At 37.3% G+C, this 15,394-nt stretch overlaps 1 protein-coding gene across 1 annotated transcript in view; it reads left to right on the top strand.

Annotated features, from left to right (window-relative positions):
• PPP2CA (protein phosphatase 2 catalytic subunit alpha) overlaps positions 1–11,382 on the top strand; it is a 30,669-nt gene extending 19,287 nt beyond the window's left edge. Inside the window, exons 2-7 of the mRNA XM_069091843.1 lie at positions 3,704–3,913; positions 5,431–5,604; positions 6,040–6,129; positions 6,535–6,696; positions 9,410–9,528; positions 10,516–11,382. Coding sequence (XP_068947944.1) covers positions 3,704–3,913; positions 5,431–5,604; positions 6,040–6,129; positions 6,535–6,696; positions 9,410–9,528; positions 10,516–10,588 — 828 coding nt within the window. The 3' untranslated portion in view covers positions 10,589–11,382. The remainder of the gene's footprint in view (positions 1–3,703; positions 3,914–5,430; positions 5,605–6,039; positions 6,130–6,534; positions 6,697–9,409; positions 9,529–10,515) is intronic.
• The last annotated feature ends 4,012 nt before the right edge of the window (positions 11,383–15,394 follow it).

Raw genomic sequence — 15,394 nt, 5'->3', positions numbered from 1 at the left:
GCACTACTCTCAGCTAGTACATTTTTACCAGCCCCCCCCCCTTTTTTTTTTTACCATCTTTACTAAATTTTAAACCAAAATCTAGAAATCTAAGTCATGTTCTTAGAGACTGTCTTAACTACTCATTTCCCAAATGTGCCTCTCTCCTGAAGCCCCTGCTGCCTTTAATTTAACAGCAGTGTAGAAGACACCACCTGTGTCCTTAAGGCAGTGGTGGGAAACTTTACAGAACAAATCACCTTAATAAAATTATTTGTTCTGTGAAGTTTGGATTCTGTCCTCTTGAGGACCTAGAGCGTCATATGTGGCCCCTGAGGCCCCAGGTCCCTTCTAACTTCTCTAAGGTCTTCAAGGACCTGCCTAGAACTTTTAAACTCTTAACATTCCTTCTTAAGTTCCTTGTGTGGTATAACATGAAAGCAGATAGTACTCTACCAGATGTGGTTAAAATCTTGGGAAGCTTTCAGTCCTGTGCTAGTTATATACTCTAGGAAAAACAGGCCTCTTGGTAAAGTATGATGAATAACTGCTTCAGTGGCCCATGTTAGGAGTCATTAATCACCACCACCACTTGACTCCTTTACCCCAGTTTGCCTTCTCATGCCACCTGTGAGTTCACATCATTCCTTGAAATGGATCCTTCTCCAAAAGACTCTCAAAACATTATTTAGCTTCAAGTATTCAGTGGTTTTTTTCTCCCTTTACTCTGATTGTATCACATTTTTCTACTTTTCACTCTTCTGATATGTTACCTGCTGTCTCATCACATCTTCATTTTTAGCCTAAAGCCCATCCATTTTTGAGTAGCACTGTTTCCTCTAGTAACTAGCCTTTTTACCCTATTTTCTAAGGAGATATCACCTCCCCTCCATGTATATTTTGCCCGTATGTAGCAGTTATTTGACCACAGCAAAAAGATAAACGTGCACTGTTCGGGCTGCTGCAGAATTCCCCTATATCTGCATATCTGCTATTGAAATCTGAATCCCATGTAATTCTGTTAAGTAGCAATTTTAAACTTTACTCAAGTAATAAAGTTAGCATCATGTAGTGCTTTACAAATATTATTTCATTTTATCCTCAATTGTAGGATGGTAGATGCTATTATTATCCCATTGTACATATGTGGAAATTGTGTCTGAGGGAAGGTAAAGTTACTTAACCAGAGTCATACAGTTAGTAAGTGTTTAAGACTTAGTTTTGACCTGATCCTCATTTCTGACTTCTGTGTCTAAAGCTACAGCTCCTGTAAGACCTAGCTGCCTGATTTGCCCCAATTTGGTAGTACTTATGGCTCTTGTGTTATTAAAAATGTTGGTTTCTTTTGTGTAATTGTTAAGCATAATTCAGTTCTTGGAAAAGGAGTAATTGTAAATATTTACCAGAATACCATAATCATAGACATTGACCTTTGTGAGAAGTGACTCCTAATTGGATTCAGCTAGAAACCCCACTTTTCCCAGCTATATTCAGTGTCTGTTTGTGTTGGCCCATTGGGCAGGAAGCTGTTAATTACCAGTCTGTGGCAGTGAAGCAAGAAGGCCTCTTCTAAGGAAAAGGCAGAAAGATTGCTATAAATAAATAGCTTCCCCCAGCTGAAGAACAGGTGTGGCAGTCAGAGTCTGAGCTTCCAGCAAGAACTCAACTCTAAGAAGAGCATCAAGGCAAGATTAAAAGTCAATAATCATCCCCTAATTTGTTTTATAAATTACATAGGTACTTGAATATAAAGCTATGATAACAATTCTATATCTAAACTTATACTAGATAATAATGACACCAAGCATATAAACATCTTTGGTCTGCCTCATTGGTCTCATAGGGCAGCTAGTTGGCACAGTGGATAGAGCCTGGAGTCCTGAGTTCAAATGTGGCCTAGCTGTGTGACCTTGGTCAGGTCACTTAATCCTGTTTGCTTCAGTTTCTTCATCTTTAAAATGAGCTGGAAATTGCCCAGAAAAGCCCAGAAGGCATCACAGAGAGTTGGACACTACTGAAAATGACTCAATATCAAGAACAACAACATTGGTCTTACTGGTCTACACGTTTTTTAAGTGTCCTCTCTAGGTAGACACTGCCTGTTTCCGTTTTCTGACTTTTTTCTTGCCTTCTTGCTGTTCCTCAGATAGGATACTTCATCTCTGTCTTTGTACCAGTTACCCTCCATACCTGGAATTCAGTTCCCCACCTGTAAGATTTCCTTGTTTTCTTTCAAAACTACTCAGAGTAAAGCTTTTCCTGATCTTTCCCACCCATTCTTCCCTTTCCCCTTCTCTTTATGTGTAATCATTTTGGTACATATCTTCAGGGACTTTTAAAAAAAGTGTTTCTATCCCTAGCACAGTGCCTGGCACATAGTAGGTGATGAATAAATGCTTGTTGATAGATTTCGTTCCATTTTAGCTCGAGGAAGTAAACTTCAAACATAGGCATTTAGATCTGGATCTTAGAAATCAATGATTTTAGTCAAAGTTCATTTATTTTAGGATAAGGAAGCAGACCAGTAGACCTAAAGGGACTTGCCATAGTCACAAGGCAAAGACAGAGTTTAAACCCGTGGCTTCTGATTCCAGAAGTAGTTCTCTTTCCTCTGCCAGTGTGTGTGTTGGAGTTAACCAACTGTTTTGGTTCATTTGGAACTGAAGCTTGTAAGCTAAGATTGGCTTTTATTTCAAGTAATATTTTTAAGTATGTAATTCTGTTTAAGAGAGAAAAATACTTGAGTCCAGAGGTGTGTGTTGAGATTGAGCTTTATCTCAGTTGTGGAAATAGGCAGCATATTTATAGCGAGATTGCTATGGTATAAGTTCATCTTTCTTTTCCTGAATCATTGTCCCTTTAAAAGCCTTGTCATTAGCTAAAAGTTCCTACTAACCTCATTGGGATGGATGGAGCCTGTGATTTATTGCTGCTATTACTGTTAACATAGTTGGGTACTGAATATTCGCTAGGTGAATACCCATGCCGAACCAACTTAGTCATAGTGATTGCCCAGTGACCTTCATCTCTGGCTCTGACACAGGGGGATGAATGGAAATGCATTTCAAAAAGAGTGCTCAAGAGTATGGGAAGAGCTTAGAACATTTGAGTATGCTCATAGTATTTTTATCTACAATCTTTAGCTGAAAGTTTAAACTACAGGGTTTCTTCTTTTGAGAAAAATAAAAAAATAGTATTATAACTAAAGGTAATAATGAGTGGGCAGTGCCTGTTTACATTCCTAAGAGGTTCTGCTTTGGCCCCAGCTACTTAACTGAATGAGTCAGAAATGCATTTATTACCTTTTTTGTAAAAAATTTGAAACAACTAAGCTTATATTTACAGCTTAGTCTTTTTTAAATGAACTTGAGCGTGGAATCCTAACTTAATAAAAATCTCATTTCACTAATTTTTTGTCCCATTCTGGTGTAAATAAGTACTTTGTCGAATATCGTTGAGAAGCCCAAGCATCTGCAGGGATACACACATACCCTGACAGTCATTGGGATAGCAGGCAAAGAGAATAAGCCATTTACGGTTTTTTTCATCCCTATAGCATCAGCACTGGAAGAAATACTTTAATTGGTTCTTTTAATTTGAGAATATTAGTTTATGTAATCTGTCATCCAGTCTAAGAGATATTGCAAGTAGCAAGTAAAATTGACTATTACTATCTTCTGTTGCTAAATATACTAATATGCTTAATTTTCTTCTTCATCCACAGGCTAAAGAAATCCTTACAAAGGAGTCCAATGTACAAGAGGTGCGATGTCCAGTCACTGTCTGTGGAGATGTTCATGGGCAATTTCATGATCTCATGGAACTTTTTAGAATTGGTGGCAAATCACCAGACACAAATTACTTGTTTATGGGAGATTATGTTGACAGAGGATATTATTCAGTTGAAACAGTAACACTGCTTGTAGCTCTTAAGGTAACTTTTACAATTTTTCTTTGATCTTGTGGACTTAGATGAATGCTTTTTAATATTCCAGTGTGTTTTTTGTTTTACTGAAAATAGACATTGAAATTTCTTAATTTTTAAAATGCTGTGAAATGGATGAAGAGATGATAGAAAAAAGAATAAAAGCTATTTCCCAAAGAGAACTGTGACTAGGAATTAGTGTTGTAAAGTTGTGCTAGCTAACACATTACTATAAGTATGCCAGGATTTTGTGTATTGGTAACCAGGAATATCTGTAAAATTTTCTTTAAAAAATATTATCTCTATCTCCCTTTGAAGGAAAACTCTAATTGCAGAGCATTATTAGAACTTATTGACCAGACTCAAATAGAAAACCTGCAGTCTATACTCAGTTTTGTGAAAGGATACATATTATACAGTAGCCATGAGCTGCTTTTCCTCAGTGTTTCAAATGGAATGAATTGTACCAAAAGGTGGGCTTTTGGAGGTGATTATCATGGTAATCCATTTTTTTTTTAAAGCAATTGGGGTTAAGTAACTTGCTGAAGGTTACACGGCCAGTTATTTCTGGGTGTGGTGCTGAGTATCTGAGCCCAGATTTGATCCCCAGGTCATCCTGACACTGGAGCCGGTGCTCTTACTCGCTGTGCTACCTGGCCGCCCCTTACTGTGTTACTTCTAAAGACATTTTCCTATGGTCTTTTTTTTTTTTTTTTTTTTTTTTTTTTTTAATTTTTTTTAAAATTTTTTTTTTTTTTTTTTAGTTTTATTTCTGTGTCACTTTTAAAAAATAATTTAATTTTTATTTTATTTTTTCCTCAGTAGCAGGTAAACAAAAGTTTTTAATGCTTTTTAAAAAAAATTTTTGAGTTCCAGATTATCTCCCTTTTCCCCGCCTTCCCACTTCCTTGAGAAGGCAAGCAATTTAATACAGATTATATGTGTGCAGTCATGCAAAATGTATTAGCCATGTTGCAAAATAACAAAAAAAGGATGTTTCAATCTGTATACAGACTCCATCAATTCTTTCTATGGAAGTGGATAGCATTTTTCATAAATCTGTCTGCATTGTATTGATCAGAATGGCTAAGTCTTTCACTTCTGCATCAGTCTTGAGTGACATTTTCCTATTCTAAAATCCTATGACACTGACTAACCAAACTGAAAGTGTGAGGGCATATAAATCAGCCTATACCTAGGGCCCAGAATTGCTCGTGTGATCAGCAGACATTTTAGCATACAGCTATTTCAGTTCTTTAAAGATTTGTGTAACTTTCGAGTTGAAGCACGTGCTTTTGGTGTTGGCCTAGCAATAGAAGGTAAATTATTGGATAGAATATTGAGGCTGCTAGAAAGTTTTCGGGAATATTTTAAACCTTATAAGCTTGGCTATTGGGAAGGAAAGTGGGAGTAGTTGTATATTTTCCTAAGTAAACTTGAACAGCTTCTTTAAATATCCTTCTATGTTGTTCTTGGCTTCCTTTTAAGAAATGAATTAATGCTCCTTTCTGTCTTGGTGTCTTCAGGTTCGTTACCGTGAACGTATCACTATTCTTCGAGGGAATCATGAGAGTAGACAAATCACACAAGTATATGGTTTCTATGATGAGTGTTTAAGGAAATATGGAAATGCAAATGTTTGGAAATATTTTACAGACCTTTTTGATTATCTTCCTCTAACTGCCTTGGTGGATGGTCAGGTATGTTTTGATATCAGTATTTATGTATTAGTGTAATATCAATACTTAGCACTTGCTAAATGAGTAGTGGGCATTGTGGGACAAAGGATGATAGAGACTTGATTCCTGCCAGGCTTCTTTGATGGCTTGGAGAAGCTGAATTGAATTGTATCTGAAAGAAAGTAGTAAACATGGGTTTGTGGGGGAGGGGAGTTTTCCATTTTGGGGAAATAACATGCACAAAGGCACAGAGAGAGAAAATATGAATAGATAATGGACACTGGCTGCTATGAAGACCAGCTTACCTATATAACATGAGACTATGATGGGTAGTAGAGATACTTGAGGCTAAATAGGCTTAGGGTTGGCCATTTATGGAATGCTCTACTAGCAGAGGTAATACAAAATACCTAAAGCTTCTGTTGAGTAATCTTAATATGTAAATAATTCTTTCAGATTTTCTGTCTACATGGTGGTCTCTCACCATCCATAGATACACTGGATCACATCAGAGCACTTGATCGCCTACAAGAAGTTCCCCATGAGGTATTTGCTTTTATTTACTACTTATAAACTATTTTATCATTTCCCCTTTCTTTCTGGCAGGCTAATTAATATCTGAAACCCAATGGTATTTGCTTATATTTAAACTGTATTGTTATCTTTTCCTAAAACAGCTCACTAGTTAAAGTATGTGTTATTTAGGTCTGAATAGGTCAGTTGCATTTAACATGGTTCCCTGGCCACTCACTGTGATACATCACTTTGAAATATATTGGAATTGTCTCCATGAGGAATGGAGAGAATTTGAAAACTTAGAATTTTAAAAAATGAATGTTAAAAAAAATTGTCTCCTATACAACACATACTATTTCTGATTTGTAGAAGTAAAAATGACACATAGTATGTTATTTTTGTAAAGAATGGTTTTAATTTGAATGTGTGTTTTAGGGTCCAATGTGTGACTTGCTGTGGTCAGATCCAGATGATCGTGGTGGTTGGGGTATTTCTCCTCGAGGTGCTGGATACACATTTGGGCAAGATATTTCGGAGACATTTAATCATGCCAATGGTCTCACATTGGTGTCCAGAGCTCACCAGCTGGTGATGGAGGTAAGTCACATGATCATAAGATTTACGGCCAGAAGAACTATAAAATGATCTCCCCTCATTTACAGGTGTAGGAACTAAGCGTCAAAGGTTGAAGTCTTTTGCCTATTTATTACTCTCTTTTACAGTATTCCTGACAAGTGATCATCCAGCCTTTCATTAAAGACTTTCAGTGAGAAGATGCTCATTCTACTTTGGGCTTTTACGTCCTGATACATGAAGTCAGAATTGAAAAAAGGAGAGACTGGTGGTCACTTCTCCCCTTGTAGAGAAGTTAAACCTTTGCTCCCCATTTTTATGTTCTGGAGAGCTCTGCAGTCCCTGGAGCATGTAGGAAAATAGCATAATTGGAAAGATGTCCAAAGACTATATCGTGCTTCCCATTATGCCCCATAATGCCATTTTAGAGTTGAGTGGGTTTGTTTTTATATAAACAGCATCTTAAATGTTTTGGGGTTTTATTAGTTTAATGTCTTGGCCCTATGACATGTGTATCTTTTGATTTAAGCCGAGGTTTTTTTTTTTCATTGGTTCCACACTAAAATACAATCTTTATACAGCAAACTGAAATATATGTCCTGCAGGAGAACAACCATTTATTTATGTTTTCATGAGGTTTGTGAGGTTTTGGGAATTTTCTGTTTAGGTCTCTGGTGACAGTGCTCTGTCCTGGTCAACCTTCTCCTCCCGTTCCCTCTCCTCCCCCACCTTCCCTCTCTTCCCTTCCTTTTCCCCTTTCCTCTTCCTCCCCTCTCCTCCCCTCTCTTTCCCCTTCCCCCTCCTTAGCTACTTCTGTTTCAACTAACATCTCTCTGTAGCTGACTCCCAAATCTACATATGCAATGACCCCCTCCCCTGTTCCATATCTCAGACTGCTCTCTATGTTTTTCTACTTTAATTGTCCCATGGGCATCTCAAACTCAACATGTTCACAGCAGAACTTATAATCTTTCCCCCTAAACCTAACTCCCTCTCAGTTTCCCTATTTCTGTTGAGAGCCTTGCAATTCCTAGATTGAAGACTTTTCTATTTTGCCAGTTATTTTTGCTGTTCAGGCCATAAATTCTACTTTAACAATTCTGTTTTCTTTTTAAATCCATTCAGGAGTATCTTGCTGTGGTTGGTTTTGTTTTTGTTTTGGGGTTTTTTTTCTCTCTCCTGGAAATCTGCAGGGTCCTTTGCCTCATAAATGTTGATGCGTTTTTGTTTTATAATTCGTAGATGTCTGGACTCATTTAGCCAATTTGGAGGCTATATTCCTTATGTTGTTAATTTCTTACCTGTAGTTATGCTTATTCAGGTCTTTAATTGAATTGTATTATTCTTGACGTCTTTGGTGGTTTCCTTTTTCTCCCCTTAAATTCTCCGATGGCTGACTTTCAGACGCCTTCCCTTTTTATTAATGGTTTCTCTGGGAGCTGGATCTCAAAGCCATCTCAGACTTCTCCCATGCTTTTTGGAGCCTCAGTCTCCGCCACACGGGGTTTTCCTTCAGGCAGACCTGATGGATACATTACATACACATTGTCATCCTGCCTCAGTTCCCTCTGTTTCTCAGTAATGTTTTAGTAGAGAGCACTGCAGTCCCAGCAAAACCAGGCTTCTCTGCTTTTTGGTTTTCTTTGGCATTGGGTGGGAAGTGTAGGTTTGAGTTTTGTTGCAAGCTTGTGGGTCAGCTTGTGCAACCTGTCAGAACGTGTGGAAAGGAAGAGGGGATGCGGGGTGAGGGATTATCCTTTTCTACTGGTTCATTGGATTTTTACCTCATTAGTCTTGATGTTCTAGTTGGTAGAGACAGCTAAAACTGTTTTATCTCTTGTGCACAATTACTATTTGGGAATGGTTTTTGAGATCTTGAAAGTTGGGGGTAAATAAATGTCTAACCCTCTTATCTTTTTGGTCATATAATCCCAGGCACTGCTGTTCTTAAGAGTTTTTTTCAGAGCCATATCATAGGAGTTATTCCTGACTGTTCTCCACCTTCCATATGTTGCTATTTGTCAGGTCTCATCAATTCTTTCTTCAGTGTATCTCTTTTATTTACCTTCTTCTCTCTACTCACACCACAGCCACCCTAATTCAGATTGTCTTCACCTCTGCCTTGAACCATTGCAGTAGCCTTGTTGCTTTTCATTTAGAGTTTGTTGCCTCTCCATGTATCTGTCACAATTTTTCTCATAGTGCAGCCTTGACCATGTCACTTAACTATTTTAGTAGCTCCCTTTTGCCTCTAGAATAAAATAAAAACCCTTGTGTTTGGCATTGAAAGACCTTCATCATCTTGGTCCTGCCTGTCTTTCTAGTCCATTTAGACAGTGTTTTTTTTTACACCCTCCATAGGCCTGTTCTGCTGGTCTAGTTGTGATAACCCATGAGTGAGTGACATTCTGTCTATCACTTCCAGGACTTTTTATCAGCTATCCTTATCTGTGGAATGTTCTTCCTGCCTGCTTTAAGTAACTTCTTGGTCTCTAGAAGGCTCTATTCAAGTGCTACCTCCTCTAGAAGACCTTTCCGAATTTCCCCTGATAGTATTCCCTCCCCTTGAAATCACTTTGTATTTTGCATTTATTTATCTGTGTACATGTTGTATTCCCATGATGAGACGTAACCCTCCACCTGGACAAGGATTTTTTTAATGCTCTTTTATTTAGTAGCATAAGTAGGATAGCAGCAAAATCATGTCTAACTTGACATTTCTTCTTGCTTCACTTAGGGATATAACTGGTGCCATGACAGGAACGTAGTAACAATATTCAGTGCTCCGAACTATTGTTACCGCTGCGGTAACCAAGCCGCGATCATGGAGCTCGATGACACCCTCAAGTACTCCTTGTAAGTACTGACGCGATAAGTTGTCTGTTAAGGAACAAACAACGTTCTTAAAGGAGAGTTGGGTTTGGTGGCGGTGAGAACTATTAAAAGTGAATGCCATTTTAAAGGTTTAGGAATGAGTCCGTATGCTGTAACAGTCGCAATTATTGGAACTCCTCATATTCATATAATATTCTAGAATTAGGCAGTATAAGAATTATCCTCATTTTACAGTTGAAATAACTAAGACTGAGAATGGTTACGTAGTTTCCCCCTGGCCACATTGTAGCAGGGACCTGAGCGGGGAATCAAAACCAAGACCCCTGGAGCTAAGTCTGGTGTGCATTCTGTTCTGCTGTATTGCTTTTTAAAATATAGCTGTGTTGAATAGGTGTGGGGTTTGATTACCATTAAAGAAAATTACAGTTCTGTTTTTAAAGCTATATATGAAATACCCCGTGGTCACATAGGGACCCTGTGGACCCTAATAAATAATATTGTGTCCACTCACTTCTCAAAGAGCCATTATTCTTTGCAGAGACACAAAATGTCCATGGAATGTGTGATTAGTGCACTAAATAAATTGAACAAGTGTTGCTGAAGTATATGATTGAGACCAGACTTCCTTCTGCATCCATATTTTATTTGTAGAGTTACCAGGAAGTTATATTCTTCATTTAACTCACAAAATATAATAGGTTCATGGCAGAGTGTTGAGGTGCAGTAGGGGGGTGTAGCTGGGTTTATTCAAGGGGAGGTAATTTAATTGGACAGTGGTGGACAAACTATAGCCCAGGCTAAGAATAAGTCTTATATTTTAGTGAACCCATTTGATCCTCAGGTCTTAGTGGACCTCTGCTTTAGGGCTTTGAGCCTTATTTTAACAACATAGTGAATAATTAGTCATTTACCAGGCAAGGCTGAAATCAAAAAAATGAATCGCAGAATAGGAGTAGAAAAAGATAATTTGTTTCTTTTGACCTCTTAAAAATGTGATTTGTTTTTCAGCTTGCAGTTTGATCCAGCACCGCGTAGAGGTGAACCACATGTTACTCGTCGTACCCCAGACTACTTCCTGTAATGAGATTTTAAACTTGTACAGTATTGCCATGAACCATACATTGACCTAAAGGAAATGGGAAGAGCAACAGTAACTCCAAAGTGTCAGAAAATAGTTAACATTCAAAAAACTTGTTTTCATACGGACCAAAAGATGTGCCATATAAAAATACAAAGCCTCTTGTCATCAACAGCCGTGACCACTTTAGAATGAACCAGTTCATTGCATGCTGAAGCAACATTGTTGGTCAAGAAACCAGTTTCTGGCATAGGCTATTTGTAGTTACTTTTGCTTTCTCTGAGAGACTGCAAATATTAAGATGTAAACATTAACACCTCGTGAATACAATTTAACTTTCCATTTAGCTATAGCTTTACTCAGCATGACTGTAGATAAGGATAGCAGCAATCAATCATTGGAGCTTAATGAACATTTTGAAAAATAAGTACGAAGGCCTCCCCTCTATTTGTGAGTTTTGTTTATTTTCAGGGAATACTGTTTAATTTAATTGTATGATTTGTCTGCACTCAGTTTATTTCCCTTCCCAGCCTCAGCCCTACATTGTTCTTTGTTATTGTCAGATACTGGTGAGTTGTTTTGAACAGAACTGTTTTTTTTTTCTGTAAGATGTTACTGCACAAGAGCACTGCAGTGTTTTTCATAATAAACTTGTGAACTAAGTACTGAAAAAAAATGTCAAAATTTGATTGTAGCAAAGGGCAGACTGGTGCTGTTTTATTCAAACAAAGAATCAATTTTTGAATCAATTGTTGAATTCCAGGTAAAGAAAAATAAAAATCAAGGCCACTACAGAATCTCTGTGGAAACTTATTGCTAGTTCTTGATTTTCCCTTCAGGACTATTTCCAGCAGAGAGAATAGAACCTTGTAGGTACCACCCCATCGTTTTCATCACATTTACATGTCTCTAAGAATAGGCCTTTTATTTACCTTAATTTGGGGTAGGGGAGGATAGTATGTAAATGATACTATGTAAAAATCAAATCCTGATACTTCAAGATTTTTTTTTCTTCGAAGAGATTTTTCAAATACTGTCACTTTAAACTGAAAATACTGTATCCATATGAGACCTCTTTTAAAAAGCCACATTGTCAGTTACTTTCTAATAGCAAATAAGTAAGACTTTGCTATCTACAGTTTAGCATAGTCCCGGATAACGGCAGTTTAAAGTGTTAGGTTTTGGGTGTTTGCATCTGGTCTGGATCAGAATTTGGCTGTTAGAACCAAACAAGGTTACACCAACAATAAGTCTTTGGACCATGACTTTAACGCGTATCTTCTCTTCCCTCCCTCCAGTCAAATTAAGTTCAAATAAAATGGCGTTAATGTTATGGCTTGATGAAAAGTCATTTCTTTTCTAATCTTTATAGTAGTAAGATTAGGAGGAATCTTAATTTAACTTATTTACTAGCACAGAACCACTATATGGCTCCTAAAACATGCAGATCAATTCCTTGTTATGCATAAAAATGATTTAATTAAAGTCTTCCTGTTTTTTGTTTGCATGAGTTGGATATCTTCTCCTCTTCCCTTTTCTGTCATCTGTGGATAATGTCTCAACTGAGTAAATGTCTTGATAACACTTGGCAAAGGGTTCAGGAATTGCCAGGGATCCCATTTTCCTTAGCTCTTAAGCTCTACAAACATTGGAACATTTTTTCTTAATGAGGTGACCGTATTTTGCAAGAATCCATTGCTTCCACACTCTCAAATTTATTTCCTTAGTTATCTTCTGGCTTTTACTTTTTTTTTGTGTCATCTTAATTTAGATTATTTTTATCAGTTTTACTCATTTCTTTGCATCATCTCTGTGTTCTTCTCATAAAGAGTTTATATGCACCCATTTCCTTCTGTTGCTCAACTGAGTCAGGTGCCACAAGTGCCTGTAGACTTACTCATACAGCTTCCCTGTAGGTCCCATGATGTCAGAATCATCTCTTAAGGCACGAATTCTTCTGGTGATTGACATGAAGGGCTGTTAATTTAGGTAGGTTACTTGTCCTTTCCAAGGTGAATGGCACAGGGCATTTGGTATTTGGTAAGTAAGCCTGGATTTTGATTGTTTTTTAAAACAAAGTATATATCATCTGAAAATGTCTTCCTAATAATTTGAGGATTGAGAGTAGGGGTTGCTGCTGATTTGTAGTAGTTTTCTTTAAAATACAATCAGAGATGTTGAAAAAATAGCCCCCTTGTGAATAGTTTGATTTGTCTATATAGCACTTGGAAGCACTTGATGTTAAAAGCTATTACAAATCTACTTTTTTCCCTCTACCCTTGCAAAGTGAAAAGAAATGTTCACTTTTTAAGACAATCAGCCTTAACTTAGCCGTTGTGTTGATTCTTGGCACAGTCCAGGTGCCAAACATTTGGTCCTCTGAAGTCTGCATTTCTTTTTAAGCTGATGTTACAGCATTGGCGCTTTAATTTCGTAAATATTTTCCCCATGGGATAACTGAAGTGTAGAAGTGTTTTCCTCATCTTGTACTTAACTGTCTAATATTTTCTTTTCATCAGGAAGTAGGATGGGCCCTGATTTTGGTTGTTAACAGTACTGTTTAGGGATATTAACTTATTTTTTGAGAGTTGTTTGAGCCTATAGTAACATGATTTTCCCTGAGACAATAAAATCAAGACTAAATAAATACATAATTTTTAAAGGAAATGGATTTTATGAAAGCCTTACTGATTTTTAATTGACTCTAGTACAAGTTTACTACATAACTTGATGTGTTCTGACTTGATTATCCCCTCTCCCCCTTTTTTTTAAAGCAGGCTTTTAATTCAATTGAGAAAGCACATCTCCTTTTGGACTTTGTCCCAGACTGATATAAGTGCCTTAGCCTGCATTCAAAAGAATTTTTGGATTTATAATTTAATGTTTGCATGTAGCAAATTTGCCTAATAATAAAGCACTCCCCTTGCTCCCCAAAAAAGTTTTTATTGTTTAGGTTGTATAAACTAATGAATGCTCTCTGAACAAATGTTAGTTCTGAAGTCCTTATTTAAATTTCTGTAAGGTCTACAAGTTAGCTTATTTCTTGTCATATAAAATCTGAAATATGTGACCAGTATGTATCCACAGTCTGTGAGGAAAGGTCATAATGCTTGGAATTTTCAAAAATTATTGATAGATGTGTTTCTCTTGAATTCATTTCCAATAATATCCCCAGTCCATATAACAAGGGAGTATCTTGGAAGTCCCCTTTTTCTCATCTTCCTTCTTTGAATGTGTGATCAGTTTTTGTGCTCACACACAACTCTTCCTCCAGATGAATTATGGCTAATAAGGCATTTGTGAAACTAGCAGTTAAATGGGATAGGTTGTACAAAGGCTGTTTTTGAGATTTTGTTAATCAACTTCAAGGAATTTTAAGTAGTAAAAAATTTGTTTGACTGATGACTTCTTAGATCTGTGTGACAGATGAGGAGATTGCTGGTTGTGTTTGAGCCAGGCTTGGAAAGGACAACGAAGCTGTGGAAATAGCTATAAAGGGTCTTGCCAGCTACTAGAACTTGAATTATTAGTACTGAAATAAAAACCAGTCTGGAAAGCAGGGGATGAGGGAAACTAGGACTCTTGGGCTTACTTCCCCAATGGCAACAGGTTCTTATTGTTGGTGATAGGAAGAGCAGGTCCTTCTCAACAAAGGAATCTCCAATCCTTTGATGAATTACTATGAAACTGGGTAGTCTAGGGGCATTGTCGTTCTGGGAGTTCTGAGGCCTGGGCTTTCTCCATCTGGTGATATCTGTTGATACTGCAGCAAGGATAGCAAAAAGCTTCGTTCTTTACATTCTGTTTCAGATTTCTCCGTTCTCCAAGCTCTTAAGACCAACGAGAGCTTAACAACCCTGGTGGTCACGTCATAGGCATGTTGTCTTCGATCACTATTTGAACTTGTGTCTCCTCAGGGACTGGCCCTGGGTAAATAAACAATTTTGCTTGGAAATTATAATTCAGGGCCTTTCCCTTTCTGCCTTGGGAAGTGCCATTGTCTGAAATTCAACCATTAGAGATCGTTTGTTTTGGTGGTAAATAAAATTAACACATTTAAAATGCATTTATAAGACAATCTTTGTCTTCAGGAAGCTTTCCATGGATAGTAATCTTGTAATGCAAGTACTACATTCAATAAGCTCAAAATGAATGCATGATCTCTAGGTATAAAATGTCATAAATACACTGGAGAAAAGGAGGAGAACCTTTAGTAACTGGTAGATCAAAAATTCTTGATTGAGCAGAATCAGATGATAAAAACGGACAGTTTTGATAACATAAAATAGCATAACTTTTTGCCAAAAGAACTGTAGATAAAATAGAAAGTCTTAATTGAGGAGTGTCTGAATATTATTCTGCCATAAGAAATAAGGGATTTAGAGAAACTTGAAAAGGCCAGGTCAAGTGAAGTCAGCTGAACCGACATGAAGAGAAAGAACTGTGCAAGATCCTTTAGAATGCTGATAGTGCACTGGCCAGTTGTTATTCCTGGGGACAGAGTATACAGCCCGCCTGCTGACAGGTGAATGGACCAGAGGGGAAGAATGAGACATTTTGTGGCATAACCAAAGTGTGTTAACTTGTAGTAAGGAAAGGGGTTTTTTTGGTGGTGGGCGGGGGGATGTGGAGGAGTTTGTTAATGGGGTTGTAGTGATTACTATCAGAAAAAAATGAGCATCATTGAATCATTTTAAGAATATTCCCAAAAGAACAAGAATTTCAGAGGAAGACAGACAAGTAGGACGCCTTTAAAGCTGTCCAATTGGTTTTTAAACAGATTTTATGTTTGTGTTCTTTGCATATCTA

Source organism: Petaurus breviceps, unplaced genomic scaffold (assembly GCF_028583685.1).
Source record: "Petaurus breviceps papuanus isolate PSGF00001 unplaced genomic scaffold, PetGlider_PUasm1.0 189, whole genome shotgun sequence".
Classification (NCBI taxonomy): domain Eukaryota; kingdom Metazoa; phylum Chordata; class Mammalia; order Diprotodontia; family Petauridae; genus Petaurus; species Petaurus breviceps.
Note: the sequence above shows the minus strand (reverse complement) of the source record. Positions and strands in the feature narration are given on the sequence as shown.